The sequence below is a fragment of the Neomonachus schauinslandi genome, chromosome 15, assembly GCF_002201575.2.
Source record: "Neomonachus schauinslandi chromosome 15, ASM220157v2, whole genome shotgun sequence".
NCBI classification, from domain to species: Eukaryota; Metazoa; Chordata; class Mammalia; order Carnivora; family Phocidae; genus Neomonachus; species Neomonachus schauinslandi.
In genome coordinates, this window is record NC_058417.1 from 12,219,756 (window position 1) to 12,246,047 (window position 26,292).

The following is a 26,292-nucleotide window of genomic DNA, read 5'->3' on the forward strand; positions in this document are numbered from 1 at the left end:
GGACCCACGCACGGTGGCAGCTCTCCAGGCCGAACACAGGCAGTCTTCCCCTTTTAACTGTGGAAACTCAGCGTTTCTTATTTATTCCATCCTGAGCCTGGAAAGAGCAGGGAGATCCTATTTCTTCCCCCAAGTTGAGGGGTGGGGAGAGAGAGAGAGAGAGAGAAGCAGATTCGGTAGGGAGGAGATTGGGCGGGGAGAGTCTCACAGATATTTTTAGAGACATGGGAATTCAGCAAGCCCCTCCTGGGGCCAGAAACAATTTTGTTTCAATCCCAATTCTAAAAGGCAAATGCGTGGTGGAGCGTAAGGGGCCTGGAGGAGGCAGAGCGTAGCAGCGGCAACATCAGACTCTAGGGAAAAGGAGAAATCAGCTGAGGGCTAAGACCCCTGGAGGCTGCTTTACTCTGTGCTACCACCTACTAGCCGGTTTCCCACATGTGTAACATCTGGGCCAATGTGGCCACCTCACAGCAGTGCTGGTAGCACCGAGGGAGAGTGAGGGGTGCCAGGCCCCAAGCAGGGCCACCCCTCACCTGCCTGCTCCCAGCCCCCTAGTTCTCACAAGTACGGGGCGTGGGGGGGGGGGGCTGTTGAGATGTCAGTCCCCCAGCTCCCTTTGCTGTTAGTTCTGGTTTGACAGTGGAAGAATAAAATGGGATCTAAAATAAGATTTTTCAATGATCTGCAGGCTTCCAGTGAGTCAGACTAACTCAGTTCTTTAAGACCACAAATTCAGTCTTAACTGTGGGGTGCCTCACTCAGAAAGCATCACCCTACAACCTCCGGAACAGCCACACAAAATCTGGGTGTAAGACATGTTGAACAGAGAAAGGCAGAAGGTGAGCAACAAGGACACGGGCCTAGTGCTGAGGAAATACAGGATTTCTGGAGTGTGATCCAGCCCATACCAGTAAGTCTACCTCTGGGAATGTTTCCTGAAGCATCATATTAAATAAAGAAAAGGACAAAAATCTGAAAACAACGTGAATGTCCAACAGTACAGAATGAAGCAAATATGGCCAACTGATGGAACAGTATATATTAAAGACCGTGCTTCAAAATATCCATATACAACTACACACCCTAAGAAGATACACAAATCGTGATATTAACAGATTTTTATCTCTGGGTAATAAGATTTAATGGGCAATTTATTTTTTGCATATTTTTTTGTGTGTTTCCCACATTTTTCACCATAAACATTATTTCATTTCTGGCAGGGGGCAGGGGGCGGGGGTGACGTCACTGGTTTTAATTTTTAGCCCCATCTTCTATCACTGTCTGAGTGCTTCGACCAATCCTGCCTTCTGTACCGATCACTCCCTCTCCCTAGAGGAACCTTCTCACCTCCACCTCCAGATTATTCCTGAAGTGTTCTTTTCCAAGGAGTCCCAGAGCTTGTCAGCCTGGCTCCTGTGCCTGGCCAGGGTGTGCGTGTCTCTCTTAGCCCTAATGCTCCCCATGATGGCTGACGCTTCCCTTTTCCTGACTATAGACTATAAGATCCTGGAGGGCAGGGATTCTTCTTCACCTTTATTTTTCCAACTCCCAGCCTGTCCATGGCATGCAAGAAACAAGCAATGAGTCAGTGAATGAATTCAACCTCTCTCCTGATTTCCAAAGGTCCCATTTGGTATAGGGAAAAGGAAAATTCAACAGTGCTATGTGGCCTTGGGATAAGGATGGGCCTGAGCCCCAGGTCTCCCTGATGGCATTTCTCAAGGCAGGCAGAGTATCAGTTGCAGAACCTGCCTCGTGTGTGACAAGGGTCTTATTGTTGGTGCAAGTAGGTGACCTATCCTGATCAGTAAAGGGCCTTATTCAGCAGAGGCAGACTAGATAAATGGTCTCCCTCCAACTCTTCTGCAACAGCAGTCATCATTAACCCTTGGCTTTCCAACCAAAAGAATCTGGAATTTCAACTATTTATGCAAGTATGTCTTCCTCATAAAAGGTGTTGAGGCAAATCATAGACAGTACATTCAATTCAGGAGGCAAAGGCACATACACCCCTTGGCAGGCGTGTGTGCATTCACTCTCAAACACAGGCGCATACACCTACCCCCACCCCGCTCCCCGCCAAGTACACAGAAGGAGCCATACAGACCCAGAGCAACAATATGACCCACGCAGGACAAAACAAGGACAGAGACTCACACCAGGGAACAGTAGCACAGAAACAGAGGGGTGGGGAAGGCAGGAACGACTTGCCAACAGGGGAAACCAGCACACGCCCTCGGTCTTCCTGAAATGCATAAGGGGGGCCTCCAGTTAAACACGGCCAGTTAAACACCAGTGTGTTCAAAGTCCTGCTAAAACCCTAATAAAAACAACCACAAGGGAATCTGTAAAAGGTACAAACTCTCAAGGACAAAACACTAGAGAAGAGACAGCAGCAGATGTGGGATATTAATTAAGCACTGGAACGTAGGAAGTGGCTGCATACACGGAGAGTGACTTGGTCAAGTGGAGGAAGCTTCTGGCCAACACTGCCCTGAACATCAGCAAGCTCAGGGCCTGGAGGCCCCAGGCATCTGTGACCAAGGAGGTGAGGCTAATAGCAGGACTGGTCAGCTCCCATCAGCACTAACCAGAGGGTACTCTCTGGAAGGACTCTGGACCTGGGGTGCAGGCACCACTGGGGGGGGGGGAGGAAGGAGGGGTGGAAGATTCCTGAAAAGTTGGGATCCCCAACTCAAAGTCCTTCTGCTGCCCACAGGTCTCCCTAGACTGGAGATGAGGACTGTACCTGGGGAAATGACAAGGCCAAGAGAAAGACCTCCTGAAACTGGCATCGACTGAGATGAGAGAATTTATATCTGGGGACATTTGAGGGTCCCCCTGAAGTCGCCAGTTTCCTGCCTGACTGTCCCTCTAAGGCAGAGCCAGCCAGTCACCCCCACATACATCCACACATGCACACTCTTATTCTTAAATACAAATGTACAGCCAGGGGTGACTACTCATTTGAGAGTGCCCAAGACCAAAACAGGGTCAGAAAGGGAACTAGGAAGAAAGGGAATCAGACCATATACAGAATAGCATTTCAAAATAACTGAAGTTATAAAAGAAAGCACTACATCCATGGAACATGAATAAGGTGCTATAAAAAGGGACAGAGAACAAAAAATGAGCCCTAAGAAACCAAAAATATGATAGCTGGCATAAGAATCAGAATGAAAATAAGAAAATGGGATCGCTGGAATAAGAAACTAAAGGGTGTAAGGCAAGGTTAACGGAATCTCAGGCATGACAAATGAATGCAAGAAGACAGACAGCAAAACTGGAGACTGTCCAAAAGAACCGACAGCCACATATTAGGAGTTCTAGAGGCAAAGACCAAGGGAAACGAAGCAAAGGAAATCGCCAGAGGAAAAAAATACGAAACAACTTTCTGGACCAGAAAGACAGAACTTTCCGTGCTGAAAGGTACACAGGCTTCTAGCTCAATGAAAGAAAACAGATCCACACCAAGGTATATCTTCATGAAATTTCAGAACTCAAGAGATAACATGGAACTCCTCGAGGTTTTCAGGGAGAAAATTCCTGTTTACAAAAGATCAGGAATCAGATCCTTTGTACATGAGCTTCTCAACAGTAATGCTGGAAGTTAAAGACAAAGAACAGTGCCTTCAAAATTCCAAGGGAAGATTATTTCCAGCCTAAGAGTCCATAGCCAGTCCACCTACCAATCAACAGTGTGGGTCAGAAAGTCATCTTCAGACAAGCAAGGTGTCAAAACTCAAAAGACTTCACCAAAACAGAGAATTAAACAAAAGAGATGGAACTAAGAAACTCAGGAGGAAGAAGAAGGGAATTCCCAGGATGATGGCAGGCAAGTCGCAGGTCAAGAGCTACATAGTAGGCCTGGAGAAGAGCCAGTGCAAAATGGAACAAGAGGATAGCCGGCTCCATGCGGGATGTTACCAGGGAAAAAAGAAAAAAAGAATCATTGCACTAGTACTTGCCCACATCAAGAGGAGTTCTATAGTTCTGTCAGAATGTTTAGCGTTCAACTAAGGTTATACAGACAATGAAATGAAGGAGGGGAGAAGGCAATTATTAACTGCGAGAGAAGCCAAATATAAGAAAATAAATCTAATCATAGTTTACTACATGGCTTGAATGTGCAAACTTTTAACAATCCATAATATTTTACACACTTGAATGTAACTCTGTGGTAGGACAGAGGAAGGATGAGAGAAGATAGGAGAGTGTGCATGTGCCTGTACACAACGTACGTGTGTGTGCGTGTACGTGTTTGTGTGGCAAAGCCATGCAAGTGAGAGAACTAAATCCTACCTTACGGTGTACACAAGCAAAAGATAATACCTTTAAGAATTCAACAAATAGCAATATAAACATGTTATTCACAAACGCAGAGGTAAGCACTAGAATTCCCTAGCTCTAAGAATTGGAAATGGCCTCCTCTGGGAACAGGTCAGGGGTAAGGAGGAATGGAACAGAGCAGTGCCCTCCTGTATTCTGGTTATCTATTTGACTTTTTAAACTATATACTTACATTATTTTGAAAAAAAAAAAAAATCAAAGCTCCCATGATACCTTCAAAACTCCCACCTGGCCCATTTCCAGCTTCCAGGTATATCAGAGAGCACAGTAAGATCCCAAGGTAAATACTGAGCTACAGGAAATGGATATGGGACCCTCCGAGATACTGCCTCATTCTCACACCTACGAGAAGATAACTTCCATGGGTCTGGGAGACTGCCCCCCTCCCCCCTCGGGCCCTCTGCTCACACAGTCAGTTCTGGATGCAACTTCTCTTTAGGGTGCGTTCATATATTATTTTCTCATTGGGCATGGCCATTGGAAATAAAAGACCATTCCTACTAAGTCGAAGACCTCAAATAGGGCATTCGCTGGAGTGGATTCATGTGCTGCCTACAGGAGTTATGGAAAGGTCATTTCTCAGGCTGTTAATAGTTTCAGTGCTTGATTTGGGGGTTTCATATAAAGTTTAAGCCAAATAACTGGATGTGTTCTAGGCGAATGCTCTTCTCCCAGATGCGAAAAGGCTAATATATGGGAGGAAACAGCATGGCCAAAATCGGTTCCAAGCTATCAGAAGTTCATATGTGCCGTTAAAACTAAAAAACTAAAGTTCAATACAGAAGACCTCTCCCCTCTTCCACCCTTACAGCATCCCTTCCGAACACACACCTGTGACCTCTGCAATGGTGAGTGAATGGATGAGTGAACAAATGGAAGAGGTAAGTGCTTCCATGTCCATTCCTTTCCCCACAGACAACTAGGCCTTCCTTTCTTCTGGGCGGCGGTAGCAGCCACCCCCATACCCTCCCCGCTGCTGGCCTGGTGGGCACTGCTCCCCTCGCCTCCACAGGGGCCCACAGCAGTGGGACGAGGGGTCCCATCCAAAGAAGACATCCTGATGTTCGTCAACATCACCTATGTGAGCTTTTGTCTTTCCCTACAGGGCCTATGAAGAAAGAAAGATAAAAATGTCTGAGTGGCCCTACGAGGAAATGTTCACTCCTCTCCTACTTTGGAAAGGCAGGACTTGAGTTTATTTCAGTAACAGAAAGGCAGCTAAGAAGCTGGGCACAGTGATCTGATCCAGTGGGCCAAGGCGAGCAAATGAAGAAAAAGACAGGAACATCAGGGGAACCTTCGAGAATTCCCACCAGTCACGTTCTGGCCTCTCCGTCCCCCACTCTCACTCTGGTAAGAAGAGAGAGAAGACACAGGGTTAGAAACGTGCCCCTTTCTAAACCCAGTGCTTGAGGCCAGGCTGCTATTTGTGTCAAATATGCGACAACTGGTGTGTATCTGACATGGATTCACAGCACTACCCTTTTCCTGATCATTTACCATGAGCTTTCCACACGATTGTAACAAGTCTCAGCATATGAAGCAGAGAAGTCGGGTCTGGCTACACGGACAATGTAGGTTTAGCCGGACACGGTGTCTGTGCGTGTGTGGCACCCTTTGCATTGAAACACTGCCCACCCTCAGAGGAAGGATGGAGGACACCTCACTGAGATGTGATTATGGGCAACCCGAGAGCGCGTGAGAGAGCAAGGGAGGGAGAGCGAGAGAGAAGCGTACGTACGGCAGGCAGGACCGGGTGAGGTGTTTGGGTTATTCTTGCTAAGGGCTCTGGTCTGAAGCCCGGCCCCGCCGTCTCCCAGCACAGGCCGCCCTACGTCACCGAAAGAGAGTCAAACTCCATTTACAATGATACTCTGACTGCACCTGGCTCTCCCCAGTGTAAATGCTGATGTAGAAACCAGGCCCAGGCACACTTGGGCCAGGGCTATCTTCCTAACCTTTCCTCATTAGAGCATGGATTGTGTTCTCTCCTCTGTCTTGGAATGGAGGTCCCTAATATACAGAAATGTGATGCGTTCTCTCACACACGCTGCCACTCTTCTACCCCAAAGCTCAGGTCCATCATACGGCCAGCTTCCCCATTCCCCATCCTTATATCCTCAGCTTCCACTGGGGCTTCCACCTTCCGAGGCCGGGTGGTGCAGTAAAGAGGGCCCCGGACGAGGATGCGCTGTCCAGCATAGTGCTGTGCCAACCAGCTGCGTGACCCTGGAAGAGGCAGTTCAATGCCTCCCACAATCACTGAGCGCTTCCTATAGATACGAGGCTCTGCTAGTACAGAAAATAAGGAAGTGTGTCTATTGGGCGGTAGCTTACAGCTCATTAAGGACACGGTCCTGTTCACACACAATCCCGACTCCAGGCAGTGAGAACCACTGCATGGAGGCAGAGATGTGTCCCTGAAACCTGCTGGTGGGTGACTGTAGAGACCCCTTCTCCCCTCTGGCTTTAATTTCCTCATCTGTCAGAGGTGAGGGCTAAACCCAGGACGTCTCCAAGGACCCTCCCAACACCGCACTATATTCCCCATTCCCCTGGTCCCTCCAGATGCGGCCAGGGCAGCCCTCTGCATCTCTGGGACCAGAATATGCGGCCATGCAGTTAGGTCTCCTGAGAATACACTAGAATGGAAGTCAGGGCCAGGCACGCCCTCCACACCCAGGCGTAAGCAAACCTCACCCCACCACAGTGGATTCTTCAGGCATTAGCTGCCTTAGGGGAGCGAGGAAAAGAGGTGGCCTAGCCCTTCAGAGCCCCTGTGACTTCCGTGCGCCAGCTGGGTGTGTGCAAGCCTGTGCGTCCGCAGGTGCCGGCAACGCCACAGCTCTGGCACCCATCACACCACAAAGGTGTGAAGACCTCTGCTGTCATTTCTCCTGCCACACCAGAACTCCTCTAACATTAACCAGGCAAAGCTCTGGAACCCCTGAGTCCGTCAGGGTGCCTGGGCACCCAGCTCAGTTACGGGAACCGACCAGGCCTCCGACCCACGACTGGATACAAGAAGCCAGCGCGGCCGGCTCACCCTTGGGCAAGCCACTGCTCTCCCCACGGACCACGGCAAGGGTTCACTGTGAACCCAGTGAGAACAGCTAGCACTGTGGGACATGACTTCTCACCTTCACAGGCATCACGGAGGCTAGCTGGTTCCCCAAAAAAAGTACATGGCTACCTGAAGGAAGTGAGCCTCAGGCTCCTGCCCCAGTGACAGCCACCATGGCCTTGGAGCGGCAGCCTCTGATAAGCACCACTGATAAGCACCTGCATACACCAATTTCCAGCGGGGGTCTGGGCACCGCGAGCACGGTCAGGCCACCATATCCTCACTGGCTGAGGGGAAGACAGGTACAACCCTCACCCGTGGGCTCAGAGGAAGAAAAGTGAATCATTCATATTAGACTTTGAAGGGCAGCCCATCCACCTCCCTCCCATCCAAAGGTACAAACAGAATTCCATAAGAAAGGTTACCTGACAAGGGACAGAGAGCAGGTGAAGCAGAAGCTGGGCCGTGGAATCACGCTCTAAGACCAGGGGGCTCCCATGTGGCTGGAAGTGGGTCATGAGTGGGACTGTACAAAGTCCTTCAAAGCCTGCACGGCCTTTGGAGAGTTTCGGTCCTCCTCCACCTGCACCATCCCCACACCGTAGTGTCCCACAGGCTTGGCAAGCAAGCCCACACTCCTTGGACGTTAACAAAACCAGGCTCGCCAACAGGAAGACGGACTCCTCTAGGACCGAGTGGAGATTCCTCCCTCCCTTGCCCCTCCCTGCAGGCTGGCTTGATGAGAAGGGCAGCAGCCATGCTGTTTGCAGCCCCTTCCACTTCGAGGAGCTCGTCTCAAGGAGCTGACTTGAGTCAGAGCAACCGTCAAAGCTCGGTAATGCCAGTCTCCATGCTGCCATGACCAGGGCAAAATCACTTCTCTATCAGCCCACTCTGTACAAGGGCTGGTCCTTTCAGGCCCTTCCCTACACTGAATCCATGACTGACTCACTCTGAAAACACAGACATGCGACACTAGGTGGGGGCCATGCCATCAGGGACAATCTCTGCTGGCCCCATCTTTCACTTTCCTCCTCCATGTTCTGCCTTTCTCCTCTTCCATTCCTAGTGCCTCTGCATGACGCCTGCCTGCCAGGGGCGCCCATGAGCACTGCTCAGCCTGCCCCCCACCAGAGCTGGGGAGAGAACAGACAGGAAAACAATGTGAAGGGGAGGCAGCCACACCTCTGGTCACTCGGAAGTCATACTTCTGCCAGGAAGGTGGGCAGCCCTCCCCACCATCTCCCGGCCTGGGCTAGGCAATGCCACTCAGCCGTGCAGACCTGGCCCAGCTCATTTCTTCCGTGAAACCTTTCAGGCAGAGTCAGCTCACCCTCCTCTGTTTCCAGAACACTGCCTCAGCTCCCTTTATCATACCCTCTGTGTGGGCTAAATACTGGTCCCCAAAGATATCCATGTCCCAATCCCCGGACCCTGTGCCTGTGACCTTAGATGGCAACAGGGACTCTGCAGGTATGGTTAAGGCAAGGATCTTGAGATGGGAGAGGAAGCGCTGATGTGGTGGGCTCAAGGTCATCACAAGTGTCGTAAACAGAGGCGGGAGAGGTGACAAAGAGCAGGAGAGGGGACAACAGAAGCAAGAGGCAGCATGATGTGAGGAAGGGGCCACAAGCTGAGGAGTGCAGGCAGCCCCCGGAATCTGGAAAGGCAAGGACTCGGGCTCTCCCCTGGAGCCTCCAGAAGGAACCAGTTCTGCCCAGAGTTACTGATTCTGGGCTCCTGACCTCCAGGACAGTCAGAGAAAAAATCTGTGTTGTTTTCAGCCACCAGGTTAGCGGTGACTTGCTAGGGCAGCCACAGGCAACCAGTAACACCCTCCCCATGTTGTGCGTTGGTATCAGTACCCTCTCCCCAGAATGAAGCCACCTCGGAGTTCACTTCTGACATACTCCAAGCACCCAACAGATGCTTGTGAGCGAGTGACTCTTCAACACACACATGCACATGGGCCAAACCAGCCCTTGTGAAGGATCCCCCTTCCTTAAGAACCCCCACCTGCCCACTATCGTTCCTGCGATTTCACCAGTGTCATCACTCCCCAGCTTCAGAGTTCTCTCACCGTAAAGAACATGCCCTGCCCTGCTGAAGAAAAGATGCTTCTGAAAAAGTGTTTTGTGAGGAGAACGGAGGGCAGGAGAGATTAAGCCACAAACATATTAAGCTGCCTACATACAATAAATACCTTAAGTGGCTTGGCTTATCAGATGGTTAGCGTTGCCCATTTCCCAGGGAAGTCCAAAGCAAAAGACTCAGGCAGGGAGAGTGGGTGCAGCGGCACTGGGGTCTTGGGGGGGGGGGGTGTCCAGGGGGTAAGGGTGCAGGGACTGTGCCCCTGGAGAATTCTGTGGCCTGGCTGTGTGCTACCCAGCCCCGCCTGTGCATGTGTGTTTCAGCATCACATGTGCACATGTAAACATACTAATACCACTTGCTTGGCTTTGTTTTTTCAACCCCAAATGTTTTCTGTTGCTAACTCCCATAAAATGACTCTTTTTCGACAGTTCTTTCCCTGCTGCTACTTAATTAGTTTCCTAACCAATTATTGCAAGATGTTCACTTTCCTAATACCCGAAGTCATTTCTGTCTCTGCAGGAGGGAGCCACCCAGCCCATTATCACAGACTCACCCCACAGGCCGGCCGCAGCTGCTGCAGAGAAGTCCACCCACAGCCCTGAAGATCTCCAACAAGGGTGCCAATCACAGCCCATCCTTGGCTGCGATCCCAGCGCAGAATGAGGGCCACAGAAATCCCTCCACCAACTCAACAGAACTGCTGCTCCAACTGCCCCCATCACCTCCTCCTGTAACTACAGAGCCGTGCACACGCAAAGGGCTGGGCAGATGGCACCCGGGTGGACAACAGGACGTGACACCATCTTCAGCCTCCTCTGTTAATTAATCACAGGCATCCAGAAGCCTCCCCACTCAGTACCTGCAGGCACACCGGGGGAGGCAGAGAGAAGAACATGGGTACCTCCTTATGGCTCATGGACACTGGATACAGGCAGGCAGCTAATGACTATTTTGCCATCCCAGACTCACCATTTATGTAACTGGGAAGGAAGGTGAGCACACTGGACAGTCCCAGTGAGATGGAAAGGCATTCGCTGGGCAACACGAGGTCGCCAATTCCTCAGTACCCAGTGAAAGGCAAAGAACGCAGGTTCTTAGTGGGAGGCCTTCTTAAAATGTTTACAGCAGAGAGTCAAGCACCAGAGCCAAGGGGACAGTAGACCCACTCACCACCCAGTCAGCTTCGCCCACACCTGGGTATGTCCTGTGTGTGCAGGCCAATACCAGGCCCCGTCGTGAGCTGCTCACGGTCCTACAGAGGGAGACCCACATGGCCTAAGTGTCCTAGGGAGAAGGGACAGAGGAAGGGGGGGCCCAGCTGACCTGGACCCATGTGGGAGTGGTACCTGTGTCTTCTCTTGGTTCTTGCAAACGATTCAGGGTTACCTGAAGAAACTTCAGAAACTGCAGAAACTTCCTACCGTACCTGACAAGTACTTATTTGTCCCGGTCCACCTCACCCCCTCTACCCACTCGTTCCTGCATGTTCTCTGATTCTTTCCTCTACAGCGTTCAGATTCTAACCCTGGAAGCATAAAACATTCACACCACCCCCCACTCAGGCCCCTGTATATAAAACAGCCCTTCCCTCCCCACCTACTCCCACTTCCCGAAGGGCAGCCCACAGGCTGCAGATCAGGACCAGGCAATCGGAGAACCTGGCTGCTTAGCCCACACCTACTGGTTGAGCTCCCACAGTCAGATGGCAAACCCCCTGCACTGGGTTTCCCCACCCACAAAACGGAGGTCTGGACCGGGTCACCTCTGGAAACCCCTCTGCCACAACAGAGTCTGTTCTGTTCTTCATCCAAACAGCACCATGGTTCGCCACTGGTGGCTTCCATGCCCCAGCTGTTTCATGTGTGAGATGTGTCCCGCGGGCCAGCATACAGAGTTGTAAATGACAAGAAATGACAAGGAAAAGCTACCAGAGGCAGAATGCTGCACTTTGTAATAACGCCAGGCTCAAAAGTCTTAACAAGCCCATGTCCCCAAGCTCCTCCCCGACTTACTTTAAAAGGAGAGGAGGGGAGGGTCTTCAAGTTTGGTCCCGATTCCAGAGAACAATGTCTGTACTGAAGGTCCCAGAGAGACACAAAGAAAACGTCCCTGCATCTACATGCTTCTTTCTAATGTGTGAAGTCTCATGCATCATAGTGAATCAAACTTAAGGAAAAATGGTGTGTGGCACCTGTAAACTTCACCACTGACCCCCGACCTTTTGACAAGAGAATTCCACTGTCAGCTGGGAAGAGTTCCCGATGCCACCTGGGTTCATCTATGCCATACCCTGCTCAATCACTTCAACATTTCAAAATAACTTAAGGTTGGCCCAAAGATACTCTAAGGCAAAGTGGCCAGCAGGAAGCCCAGAGGCCAAGCACAGGGGGCCTTCCTATGACCCATCCCTGGTCGCTATTCCCTGCCTCCAAGGAGCCACCACATAGTCTCCACCAGGACTGCACCTAGTGCCTCGCCTTCCAGCCAAGGGATTGTGAAAATGTCACTCCCAAAGAGATGAAAACTAAGGGACTCATCAAAGGACCCCATGTCGAGAAAGCTAACACAGGTGGGGGCAAAGCACCTCAACGCCCTGGAATCACCTTCCACACAGCCCAGACTTGCCAGTGGCCCGCTTCCTGCCTCCCTGCCACTTGCCACTTCTCCCTGCAAAGAGCAGCCCTTACATGCGCCTCCAAGTTAACCGAGAAAGAGGAGTACTGTTCACACATCAGCCCACATTAGCAAAACACAACTTCTGCAGATGTTTAAAAAAGAAGTCTGTTATTTTGGAAAAATAAGTTAACTACACGGTCGACACAAGAAGAGGTACCTTGTCTGTGCAGGCACGTGGCCTGGCCTTCAGACAACTGGATAATTCTGCCACAGAAGGAGGTCCCTGCAGTTGGCATATCCAGCAGTACAGCTGGGGGGCTGGGGAAGGACAGCCCGGGGTTATTTCACAACTTTCACTCAAGTGGCACCAGACTGTATCCATTTTAAAGCTTCTAGGAAGGTTCTGCGCAGATTTCTGCTTAAAGTCAGAGGGCTCCCAACCGTGCGTGACGGCAGCTGCAGACCCCAGGGCAACATGCTGCGTCCGCAGGGCCTCCGGGCTGGCTTCCCCTCTCTAAGGGCTCCCCATCTTCCTCAAGGGGCTGGGTAAAGAAACACTTCCAGGGGCAGAGTTTGTTTTTGAAACTATCATTACCATAGCAAGCACAGGACCAGCGAAGAGCAGCCGAGCAGAGGAGGGGAAGGAGGGAAAGCGGGCAGCGAGGAAGGCCCTGCTCAAGGTCGCCCCGCCAGAACAGAGGAAGTAGCTTAAAACCCACAGCTACCGCACTCCCAAACCAACACTCTCCCTACACCCTTCAGGCTCCTGGCACCTTGACACAGCAGGCCTGCCTGTTCCCTGGAAGCCAAAACCATGTGCAAAAGAATGAAGGCCAAAGCAAGGCTGAACACAGGACAGATTTAAAAATAAATCTAAAAACATGAGACTAATCCATAAAATATCTTCTTGGGGTCGCCATCTCACTCTCCCCTTTGCATCCGAGGAAGCGTCTCTGCCCCCCGGCCCGGGAAGGCCGTTCTGATTCTGCACATCTCCGCCCCATGTTCGTCTACCCGGCCTGCGGGCCTGAAGTTAGTTTAGTTTGCCCAGCTTCAACACACAAGGGAAGCTACTCCTGCTGCCAGTTTGTGGCTACAGACAAACTCGACGGGTGGGCAGGATGCCGAGAGCCCAGCCTGGCCCTCGGCCAGCACCATTCCCTTCCTGCATGCGGGAAGCAGATGCTGGTGGAGTCGGCCACTGCTAGACACAGTGAAGGATGGGAGCACTGGGGAAAAGACACCATCCTTCTTCCAGAAGGTGTCCCACCTGGTTACAAATCCCAGTCTGTTGCTCAGAAGTTGAGCGACCCCCACCGTATCTCTGGGCCTGTTTTCTCCTCTATGAAATGGATACAATATCTATCAAGGCAATGTCCGGAGGACCACACTAGAGATTGTGCCTGGAGAGCCAACACAGCACTGGCCCAAGGACGCTGCTCCTCCCCAGTCTCCGCGACAAGTAGGAAAGTGGCCAATGGCCTCTCTTTCCTTTCAGGAGACTTTTCTGACTCCCCAAACGACCCACTGCCTTGAACAGGATGCACATCATGGTTTTGTTCATGTGGGTCCTAACAGACTGTGAGCTTCACCACGAGACGGGCCTCCTTGTGGCCACGTGCTTCTCCCCCGCAAGCTCTTTGCTATGGACACAACGGCCACACTGGTTACCAACGAATCCGACACACCTGCCTCTGCCTAGGAAAGCGTCAAGTGAGGAAGGAACAAAGCCAGAGCTTACAGAAGAGGTTCTCAAACATTAGTGCTTCCTAAAAATTCCAAGGAGTGGTGACTTCAACTGTGAAAGGTGGGCCTTGCCCTCCGGAGGTTCTTAGGGGAATGTCTGCAACCAGATGCCATGGGGGACACAGCAAAAGTACCTCAGAGACCGTTCCTAAAGAGCGTAGGGCCGAGCTGTGCCACCCCTCCTATCGCCCTGGGGACCTGGGCACTATTCAGGGCTTTGACACAGCCCCAAAATAGCTGAAATTTGTCAAGAATGAAGTGGGTGAAGGTCCTGAGATCAAAGCAACCTCCAGGACTCTGTCTTACAGGAACCAAACCCTTATAAAGGAGCCACAATCTTAACCTGTTAGCACTTGGCATCCTCTGAAGAATGTTCCCACCAAGCTCACCTCTCAACACAAAGACAGACGCCCCAAGCATAGACACCCCAGAGTAAGTGCGCCGGCTGGACCTTGGCATTCTGTGGGATGGACAAACCCATGGCTGCCCCTGAAAAAGGCTTGTACACAAGGGCTAAAAGTGTTTTCCTGATTATGTCTGGGGGTGTGAACTAAGCTAAGGGTCCTCAGCGGCACAGTCCCTACAAAGTCACACAGCTCTGGTTTGGCCTGACTCCCAGGGCAAAGAATGGAGAGAAGCCCCACACAGTGAAAGCTGGCCCTTAATACCACACACTTGCTACGGAAGCAGAGGTACGATCCCGCCATGGTCTCCACACAGGAGAAACCCAGGTCAGTTTGTTTCAGAGCAGACAGGGTTCAACACCATTAGACCATGATATTTTTTTTAAAAAAAAGGAGATCTGACACGTGCTCCAACACGGATCAACCTTAAAGACATCATGCTAAGTGAAATAAGCCAGACACGGAAGGACAAATACTGTGTGACCCCACTTATATGAGGTACACCTAGAGTCACCAGAATCATGGAGAAAGGAAGTAGCAAGGGGCTGCCAGCGACTACTGGGAGAGAGGCTGGGGAAGTAGCGCTCAGCGGGGACAGCTTCAGTTGTGCAAGACGAGCAGACCGATGGTGGTGATGGCTGCACACCAGTGTCAGTCAGCTTGATGCCACCAAACCACCCTCTTAAAAATGGCTAAAACGGTAAATTTTGTTATATATAACTTATAATTTAAAAACAAAACACAAAAACCTGAGACAATCTTTTTGCCTGGCTTCCGGGAGGGAAAAGGAAGAGAACATGAAAGGAAGAGACCAGACTGCCCACAGCTCACCAAGTCCAGTCCCAACGCAGAGCCCCAAAGCCTCACGGTCCAGCATGCTCCACCCACAACTTGGCCCCGCTTCCCCTCCGGACTTGCTCTTCTCTGAGAAAGCCTCCTAATGACCTCTGGGATCCGATGAAATCAGTACCTTAGCTTTACATCGGTCCCCAAAAGCTCAAAGAGAGGTGGTAGAATTTGGTACAAAATGGGTAGATTACAGAAGAAGAAACAACAGCAGAGGAGAGAGGGAGCAGTTTGGGTTTCTAGATTCTTTACTCCGTCCACTCCTGAAAAACCAGCGGCCCAGCCAAACTGCTCAGGCTCCCAATTGTCTGTGAGGCTGCCCTGAGCCCACCTCACCTCAGCTTGCGTTTGGGAAATTTCTTTTCCTTTTTTGGGAAATTCGCCTCTCTTCCACACCCACCAGTTACAGGGTACGTGGGTGTATCGAGAAAGAAATTTCCCAAAAAAGGAAAAGTGATTCCCAGAGGTTAGCCCCATCTCAGAGCTGCCTGGAAGAGAAAGGCAGTAGTCAGCCCCTGGAGCCGGACTTAGGCCCGAAGGCTCCAGACCTAGCAGAAGTCTCTCAGCATAAAAGCCTCTCAAAGCAGCCCTCAAGGCGGGCATTGGCCCAGGGATTGTAGCCCTCCTCCTCCTCCCGGGAACTCCTGACAATTGCCGTGCCCATGTTGGTCCCAGCCGAGGGGGCCCGGGACAACCTTACCCACTCTGCTCTCTGGAGCCTTCTGGAGGGACGAGTAATTACGAGCTACAACACACAACATACCTAATCCCTCTCCAGGAAACACCCCAGGTCTCACCTTCTCCCCACATTGAGAGCAGAAACTCTACAGCAACCCATTTACGAAGTTGGTTAGTTCAACTCAACAAATATTTACTAGGTCTGTGCCACCCAAGCCCCAGGCCAGACAATGCAGGGAGATACCAAGAACTATCAGGAGGCCCAACAATGAAAAAAAAAAAGTTGCAATCTAGTTGGTAAGATAACATTAAGCCAATGAAAACAAATAGCAATATTGTTCAAAAGTCAAGTAACAATTTGAAACAGACTGTGACTAAGTATTAAGGGAACAGCCCAGCCATAAAACGCTGTAATGTATTACATGCAGTAGATGAGCTGGCGAGCACTTGGGGGTGGGTGGGGCGCTCTGCAGGAGGTGAGGATCAGCAGGGGCTACAGGCTGCTCAGAGCTGCGGCTCTTGGAGACCAACACCAAAATGGGGCCAGGATACAGCATGGTGCTCTGAGCACAGCACCACAAGTGGGACCTCTATGCTCCCCAGGTTAAGAGCCACACACGTAAGCAATTCCGCTAGCCCCGCGGTCACCTGATATGCAGGGACACTGCACAGAAGCCCCTCCACACCAGGAACAGGCCTACCCCTATTCCACACCTGGCAGTTCACCACACCAGCCAGCTGGCTAACCCTGCCCCTTCACCTCCCTCACGCCCAGGGAATCAGACAGGTGAGTCCTTCCACACCTTAAGAATCACGGTGAAAAGAAATCAAGTCAAACTTATATTTTAATTTTTAAAAATTAGAAAAAAAAATTAAATAAGCCACTGACCAGATCACGAAGGGTTTCTCAGCCTCGGCACTGTTGCCATCTGGGGCCAGATCATTCCCTGTTGTGAGGCCTGTCCTGCGCATCATGGCACTCCTGGCCTCCACCCACAGGTGCCCAGAGCAACCTCCTTCACCCCTGCACAGTTGTGAGAGTCAAAGAAGGCTCCAGACACTGCCAGGTGGCCCCGGGAAGCACAGTGGTGCCCAGCTGAGGACCGTGGCTCTACGTCTAGGTTCTCTGAGAGAACACGCTCAGCACGGCTGCATTCGGTTCACACATGAGCCTGTCTGAAAAGCTCTCCCGCTCCACGTCTCAGGACCCTGTGGGCCAGGGAGAGGCAGGCGGCTAGGCACCAGGAAAGCTGACCTCTGGGTTGGAGCTCCAGGATGCTGGACTGTGCTCGTCCACGGAGTGGCGAGGAAGAACAAGGCCCAAAACAGACCCCCGGGGTGGGAGAGGCCCCTCCAGAGTCCACCTGCAAGGCCCAGGGCAGCGGGTGCCAACGCTGACGCGGGTAGCAAACATCGGACCCCCGTCACCCAGCCCCTTCTCAACTGCAGCCCAGATGCTGCCTTGCAGCTTTCCCCACAGGACTTTCCTAACACACGGGAAAAACTCTTACAGGCCTGAAATGTTGCTTTAAAGGTATTTCACTGCAACTGTCACTGTCTTTTTTCACTCCCAGAAATAGTGCCGCTCCCTTCCCTGGAGCTGCAGTGTATCTGCACTGCCGGCAGGCCGGGCGTTCTGACGCTAACTGGCACACCAAGTCAGTCTCTTCAGCTCCAAGGTCATCTGCCAGAAAGTGGCCCATGGCCCAAAACTCTCCACTCTGGGCGTCCCCCACAATGCCCTCTCTGTACGCCGAGTTTTTCCTGGGGCTTCTTTGCCCACATCGCTGGCACAGTCCCACCTCTTCCCCAGCAGCACATGAAATAATACCCAACCTACATTCAGGTTGCTGGGAGACCAAAATGTGCTGCAAGGTGTCAGGACTCATGGCTCAACAGCCTCAATTACTTAGGAGCGGCTCTTGGGATGCAGCGTGTGTTCTGCGTTCATGTAGTAGCCGCCCTCTCTTTGTGCTTGTGCAACTGAGCTGAAGGGAACAAAAGACTGTACTGGACTCCAGTTAGACCTGAAGAAAGACTTCCTGGCCAGAACAATCGGTCTCCAAGGGCAGTCCAGGGAACTCTATTTTTCGGGAAGGTTCATGGTCCAGCCCAGCCTGGAGGTAATCCAGTGACCTCTGAGGCTCCTTCTCTGTTCGTCTCTGCAGGACTTAAGAACCAGTCAGCCAGGCACAGGGAGGACAAAGTAAACTTCAAGGCTTGGAGGAGCCCAACTCCCACCCAGGGCCACCATTTGTATGATGCCAAGTTGGGAGAACACAGAGGGCAGTGCTGGGTCTGCCTCCAGGCCTGTTTCCTTTCCCTGAAGGAATGGGTGTCCTAGTGAATCAGTCCCCTTGCTCCTATTTCTAGTGAATTCTACCATCCCACTGGTGCTCACCTCCAATCTACTCTGGACCACAGATGCTTCCATGGCAAAAACCCTTGTGGTCTATCACACTGTATAAATATACTCACCAGGAAGAATGAGAAATAAAATTATTTTTAAGAAGGAATCAATGAGGTGATAGTTGAGGTAGAACTAACTATCACATCTATTAATTCCATACCTAGATATCATACCCCTTAATTCATCTGAGAAACGAAGGAGAGGAAGCATCACATCACCAAGATTAGGAACCCCGTGTGGGAACGGACTCACTTGTGGCCTGTTCACACAGCTGTAATGACCACCCTAAAATCCAAGTGTCGCAACAGTCTACGACTGTCCTCGGAGAGGACAGTTATTTCTGCACACACTTCCAGAACCCTGCTCTCACTCCCATAGCAAAACAACGAACTCTGGATGGGATGGGGTCAACCTATTTTACATGCTATGTCTAGATTTTCTAGGACAGTCCCAATTAAAAATGCTGCCTACATAAACGTACACACACACTCACAAACTCAAATGGAATAGGAAAAGGTGCTTAAATCTTCCATCTTCGTTCCTTTAAAAAGCTTAGAATTTGGTCCTACTTTAGATTAGTTAGGGGAGAACAATCTCCTTTAGAGGAAAAACTCAGGAGGCAAAACGGATAGAAAAAGAAAAGCCAGAACATTCCCCCTGGTTGGTTTTCAGGTTCTCCTCTGGACCAAGAACAGTAGACACTCATCCAGCCCAGGAAGCAGGGAGCAAACCAGGTGGGTGGCAAGGCAGGAAGGAGCCATATGCCCTGGCTTAGTGGCCAGGAGGCCTCTGAAGGTCCAACAGGAGGAGAGAGACCACCTGCAGCAATGGAACTGAGAGGCAGTCCCAGGACTACAGCACGGGAACGCGCATGTGCTCGACTTCTACACACGCCCAAGGCCAGCCCCCCACCTGCCGCTGCAGGCCCACAGCCTGTTCTGCTTCTAAGTAGGAGCGCTCTGGCTAAGTGTGACTCCTGGCAGCCCAGAATGGAAGTGCCTTTCTCCCTCACTACTTACCTGTCACCACTAATGATGCCTCAAACCAAAGGTCTGGGTTTTCAGAGCCACCTCTACCAGACGCTACAAGTTCTTCAAAGTCCGGGCTCCCAAAAGAAGGCCAAGCGAGAGCATATGCTGCTGTTGTTACAGACGACACACATGCAGACACAAAGAAGGGGCCTCAGGGCACAGATGCAATAGGACACTCACCATCTCGTCCAGGGCATAGCGCAAGAGGCCGTGCTCGTAGAGGATGAAGAACCGCCGCTGCCATTTCTGCAATGGAGCACAGAGTGGGTGGTTAGGGTGCGTCTGGCCCCGATCTCCCCTCGCCGCGTCCCCGGGTCTCACAAACCTACGTCAAAGCAATGCGGGCTCCACAGCTTCCATTTCTGGGGCAGATGGCCGGAAAAGAGGGACCCAAGGCAAAAGAGCAGTAATTTGTTAGATGGCCCTGGGCCAGGGGAGAGACCCAAGCCACCCAGTGTTTTTCCACATGAGTTACTAAGATTTCACAGGATGCCTGTTTAATTGGCAAGCTCTTGAAGAGCAGAGATGGTATCCTGGTTCCCTTTTTGCATTCTCTACATACCCAGCACAGAGATGCTCACGTAACGTGTGCTGATATTTGATAAATTGTACGGCACAATATGGAATAACCTGAGAATGGTAGGCACTGATTCCCCGCTTCTGACAAAATCGAGGAAACTGCTATAAAAGCGTTGTTCTGATGACCCACAGGGAGTGGGAGACAGGGAAAAAGACTGCCAGGCTCCAGTGTTCACTGAGGATGAGAAAGCTAAGAAAAATCAAAACTGAGAAGGAGGGAGACCTGTGGGAATGATTCTGATGTCCAAGGAGTGATCGACCAGCAAAGGGCGCCCCTCTACCCTACCCACAGGACAGGCTGCTGGGGGCCAGTGGGGCCCCAAAGGCACTGACGACAGAACAGAAGGGACCACGAGAGTATGCGCTTTCCCTTTTGTGGGGGGAAAACATGTCCCGAACAAGAGACTCTTGGTCCCCGAATCCCAAAGCAAAGATCATCATGAGAATCCATGACCTATTTTCAACAGCTCAAAAAGCCCAGCAAAATTCATACTTTCACTGGCAATAAGCCACAAGAACTATCACATCTCTTTGCTTTGGGCCAGAATTATATCATTCGTAATAATGTTTTTCCCATCAGAAGCTGGAAATGGCAATTCTGTATGACCCAAATATAGAACAGGAAAGGGAGCTGCTCCCTGGTTACTGCAGGCATTGGAATACAGTCACCCCTGCTGTCCTCCTGCCTGGATGGCAGGAACAGGATGCTCAGATAGCCTTGCAAAGAGGACCTGAAGACGGCTGGTTCCACGATGGGCGTCTAGGGAGAGGCCACTTGAAGTTTTCCTGAGAAACATTTTCAAGGCTCCTTTAAAGACAGTAATATCTTTAAAGTCAAAACCCATACTAGACTTAATCCTAAAGATCCCAGACATGATACAAGGTCTGTGGGGCACCACAGCCCCCACTCTAGACTGCAGCATTCAGGCCAGGGGCAGAAGAGATCAAGAGGCAAAGAAGAGGCTCTCGGAGCAGGGGATGGGAATGGAGAGGAGCTGGAGCAATTTATAGGGTATGGGCGGCCGCACCTGGAAAAATCATGTGGAAAAGAAAAGTCTTTTATTTATTTATTTATTTATATGTATTTATTTATTTTTTAAAGATTTTATTTATTTATTTGACACAGAGAGAGAGACAGAGAGAGAAAGCACAAGCAGGTGGAGCGGCAGACAGAGGGAGAGGGAGAAGCAGGCTCCCTGACGAGCAGGGAGCCCGATGCAGGGCTCGATCCCAGGACCCTGGGATCATGACCTGAGCCGAAGGCAGTCGCTTAACCAACTGAGCCACCCAGGCGCCCCAAGATGAGTCTTTTAACTGGAGTCATCCAAAGGGGCTCCCTGGTAAAGGAACAAACCACTGGTTAGGGACATGTCGGTTTAATCATCTCGATGCTCCAGCTCAGACTGGGCTGCTCCCAGCAACCTGTGCACAGCAGGGACCCAGCCTGGGCTGGGGTGCCCAGGAGAGATGGGGCAAAAGCAGAGTTGGCACTCCAGTCCGTCATCCCTTCACTAGTGCTCATTTGCTGAGCCCCTAGCCAGGGAGGACTGGAGGAAAGGGAGATGGGATGAGGAAGGGAGGGAATGAGGGAACTGGAAGCCTAATTAGCATAATGCAAATGTTTGCTGAACTCTCTTCTGCCTTTTACATTTAACTGTTTCTGCAGTCAAGCTGACCCATGAAAACAGGAGGCACCATGGGAGAGCATCTCCTTTTAAAGAGTGGACCTGGCACAACTGGTATCATGGAGACTTTTCCTGTAGGACCGACGAGTTTGCCAAATGGGGGTTCCCTGCTGATCCTGCCACGCCAGGATCCACTGTTCAATTCCCCATCTCCCTCTTCCACTCGGTTGACATGCCCTTAGATGGGCACCTCTCCAGTCCCCCCCACCTCAAGAATTCATTCTGAGGACCTTACCCGAGACCGATGCACTGGGTTGTCAAAGTCGGTCCCGTCTGGAGCCAGGAGCAGCCAGCCACCATAAATAGGTTTTGCCTGGAGGAGGAAAAAGAGGGCAGGTCATCAGTGGCCTTGGGCCAGAGAGAGAACAGGTTCAATGGTCAAGTTAAAGATCAGTGCTCCCTGGAAACAGAAGTCACCTCTACTTAGCACACATCAGGCATCTCATTCCCCAGCCAAAGGCTGAGTCTCCCAAGAAAGATGTTTGGGAGTAAGAGGCTCCTGGGGGGTCTGCAGCAACTGGTGTGGAGATGGGGACACAGAACGTAGTGGGACTCTGAGAAACTGCAAAGTACAGGAACTCCTACGACACAGACGCCTCCCTCAAGTTCCTGATCAAGCCACGAGGATCAGGAAACAATGGCATTTCCAATCACCATGTGAGTACCCACCACTGTGTGCTGGGTACTACGTATATCACGCAAACACAGTCTAAAGCCCTCATTCTGATAGTACAAAACAGGGCCTGGGAGAAGAGACACTGCTTTATTAGTGATCACAGCTAGCAATGGCCAAAGAATCATCAACACCCTGGCTATGTGACGCTGGGCTGAAAACCCTGTGGTTGAGTTTCAACTGTCCCATCTGAAAGGTGGGGGTGACGGTAATCATATCTACACCTCATGAGACTTATGTGAGGATTGATGAGATAATCCAAGTAAAACACAGCACAGGAATATAAAATGGTGCAGCCACCGTGGAAAATTCTGGCACTTCCTCAAAGAGTTAAACACAAAATTCCACTCAACCCAGAGCTCCACTCCTGGGTATATATACATCTGAGAAGACTGAAAGCAGGTGCTCAAATAAAAACCTGGACCTGAATGTTCACAGCAGTACTATTCCTAATCGCCAAAAGGTAGAAACAGTCCCAATGGACATCAATAGATGAGAGGATAAACAAAATGTGGCACATCCATTCAACAGAATATTATCAGCCATAAAAAGGCACCAAGTCCTGGCACGATCTACAACATGGACAAACCTTGAAGACATTATCCTGAGTGAGAGAACATAGACACCAAAGACCATAGATTGTATGACTCAGCTTACATGAAAAGATCCACAATAGGTAAATCCACAGAAACAGAAAGCAGATTAGTGGTTGCCAGGACATGGAAGGAATGGGAAATGGGAAATGACTGCCAACAGGTATGGGGTTTCTTTGTGGGATGATGAAAATGTTCTGGATTTAGAAAGTGGAGATGGTCGAATGACCTTGTGAATATGCTAAAAGCCACTGAATTGTACCCTTTAAGGGGCTGAATTTTATAGTTCGTAAATTATATCTCAAAAAAAGTGTATGAGGAAAAAAACATTAAGCACAGTGTTTGGCCTCTAAGTGCATAATAAATGTTAGCTGTTAATTTTTTTTTTTTTTTTTTAAATGAAGAGTCCCCCATCCCCCAAGACCCTGAGAGTAGGAGCTCAACAGGAGTTGAGACACTAGACAGACACTCTGGCTCCACCTTCCTTTTCAGCCATACCCGGCTGGTGAGAAGCCACTGGAAAAGGCACAACCACGCCAATTTGTCCACTACCCTTTGGAGGGCAGTAACACAAAACCCAAATCCTCTGCCTGCTGTTTACACACGACTCATCTCTGGGAAAGCATTAGGGTCCTCTAACCATGCTTTTTATTCAGCACTTTCCAAACTGGAGCCCTGTCACACCACCTCATTTTATAGCTGTGGAATCTGTGACTCAGAGAGGGAAGGTCACTTGCCAGAGGTCACAGAGCATTCTGGGGTAAGCCAAGAACACTCCTTTTTCTTGGCTTCTGCAGGGTCCTCTAGGCCCCCAGGGGGAAGCTCTGGCTTTTCCCCATGAAAGTGAACATAGTAGGAGCTTCAGGCAAGGGGTATGAGGGGGCTGAGGAACGGAAGTCAGGGACTGGTTTTGATGAAACATGGGAGGTGGGTGCTGACAGGGAACCTGGGGTTAGAGGGACACGACCCAGGAGGGCCATGGGGGATGTGGAATGAAATTCTGTCTTGGAAAACAGGAGTAAAGAGAGTAAGGTTTGTAACAAATACCAGCCCGGCGGCGCCCAGCCATTCCCCAAGCAGGCAGGCACACTCACTCAGCGGGCTCTCTCACACCACTCAGTGACATACGTACACAAGATGGAAAGGTGAGGGCCAGGGGGTGATTCTGGGCCAGGTGATTTCCCCACTTCACCTCTTAGTTTGCAGTTCCCTGAGGTGTGAAATCAGGAGGTTAGACAAGGCCGTGTCTCCTCCATTTCTGTCTAGCCATGATTGTATGCTACTCTCCTGGTCTCTGGCCGCAGGGCTTTGGGGAGACTTCATATTAGCAGCTACATCTACCTAATCTTTCTCCAAAAGGAGCAGTTGGAAAAGTGAGGGGCTGATACAGGTCCCCTCAGAACCCACCACCCATCACGAGCACTGTTATTGACCGAACATCTATCTACTCAGGCCTAGTGTGCGCCAGCCCCATGTGCTGCAAACCAGGGGGCTGCCAGCACCCACCTCACTTTGTCAGGTCCTTCTTGGACACACCACCCCAAAGGGGACCCTTCCAGGTGGGCAGGTTGTCCTGAAAAGTGGGAGGCTGGGCCAATGGAGGGCACAGGGCAAAAAACAAGTGCTCTAGGGGCACCTGGGTGGCTCAGTCGGTTAGGTGTCTGCCTTTAACTCAGGTCTTGATCCCAGGGTGCTAGGATTGAGCCCCACATCAGGCTCCCTGTTCAGTAGGGAGCTTGTTTCTCCCTCTGCCTGTAGCTCCCCCTGCTTGTGCTCACTTGCTCTCTCTGTCAAATAAATAAATAAATAAATAAACTCAGCCTTCCCTCACAAACCCAATAAACCAGAGGCTGCACTTCTGGCTGGTCTCTGGGAAGAGGCTGCTGGTGGTCTGGGTGTCGTCCTCAATTGAAAGTCCTTTCAAAAACGGTTACTTGAAACTTCTGCTTCTGGAAGATAGGTAGACATAATTTTCCTTATTCCTCCTACTAAGTACAAATCAAACCTCAGACACTGTATATAATAAAAACCTAAGGAGACTCTGCAAGGTAGAGAGAAGAGGGCTGGGGATCCTGAAAACAACATGGAGATGTGCACCCTGGCTTCTCTTTTTGTCTCACTGTCCCAGACTAGGTACTGGAAGAATGAGCAACCTGGAAGTGCCAACAGGTACAAATAAAAGCCCCAATAAAAACTGCTCTCTCTAGCTGAAGAACCAGGGAAGGAACAACCTGGTAAGACAAAATATTCTACGGTAACTGTTCCATTCCTGCCAGACATGACAAGAAAGACTCAGCTCCAGCCCCACCCATGCCAGCAAAGGCTTCCTTCCTACCCTTGCCAGCTAAGAGGCGCCCCAGCACCCCTACCAGGAAGGTGTCGGGAGGCCAGGCAGGGAGCTGGGATTTTTGCCCCCCACTCCGAAGTAACAAGGTCCCTCTCCCTCTCCCTGCTGGAATAGAGTCAGAGGAAGACATGTGGGGAGCTGAACTCTCACCCCTGCTCCAAAGTAACAAGGAACCTCCCCCGTCAGGTGTCAGTGGAGGCCAAGTGGGCAGCCTGGACTTCTACTTCCACCTGAAAGTAAAAGATGGTGGCTCCCCCCACCCCCCTACCCTCACTGGAGTAGTGTCAGAGAAAGCCAACTAGAAAAGAAGGGTCAAACACAATCCACAGTCACCTAAAATAACACAAAAATATCCAAGTTTCAATCAAAAAAATCACCAGCATACTAAGAACCAGAAAGATCACAAACTGAATAAAACAAGGACAACCAACAGATGCCAACACCAAGGTGACAGCCACGTCAGAATTATCTGATGAGGCAGCAATGCTGAAATGTTTCAACAAGAAATTATAAACATGCTTGGAATAAGTGGAAACACAGAAAGCCCCAGCAAAAAAACAAAACAAACAAAAAACAATTAGGAGATATAAAAACCAAATGGAAATTTTGAAACTGAAAAATACAATAAATGAAATAAAAAGCTGACTGGATGGACCCAACAGCAGAATGATGGAAACCACAAGGAAAGAATCAGTGAACTGGAAGAAAAGTAACAGAAATTACCCAATCAGGGGTGCCTGGGTGGCTCAGTCTTAAGCATCTGCCTTCAGCTCAGGTCATGATCCCAGACTCCTGGGATCAAGCCCCGCTTCAGGATCCCTGCTCAGCGGGGAGCCAGCTTCTCCCTCTCCCACTCCCCCTGCTTGTGTGCTCACTCACTCTCTGTCAAATAAATAAATAAAATCTTTAAAAAAAAATGAAAGAAATTACCCAATCAGGCAACAGAGAGAAAAGAGACTAAAAGAAATAATAAGAGAAAAACAGAGTCTTAGAGACCTGTAGAACAATGTAAAAGATCTATCATCTGTGTCATCAGACTCCCAGAAAGAGAAAAGGACAGTAGGGTGGAAAAAGCACTTGAATAAACAATGGTTGAAAACTTCCCAAATTTGGCAAGAAAGGCAACCTATAAATTCAAGAAGCTGAGTACACTCCAAAGGATAAATCCAAAGG

General features: G+C 50.4%; 1 protein-coding gene across 1 annotated transcript in view; it reads right to left on the reverse strand.

Moving 5' to 3' along the window:
* LOC110584563 (myosin phosphatase Rho interacting protein) overlaps nucleotides 1-26,292 on the reverse strand; it is a 130,707-nt gene that overhangs the window by 100,133 nt on the left and 4,282 nt on the right. The window contains exons 2-3 of the mRNA XM_044921805.1: nucleotides 21,742-21,819; nucleotides 19,423-19,488 (exon numbers count right to left, since the gene is read on the reverse strand). Coding sequence (XP_044777740.1) covers nucleotides 19,423-19,488; nucleotides 21,742-21,819 — 144 coding nt within the window. The remainder of the gene's footprint in view (nucleotides 1-19,422; nucleotides 19,489-21,741; nucleotides 21,820-26,292) is intronic.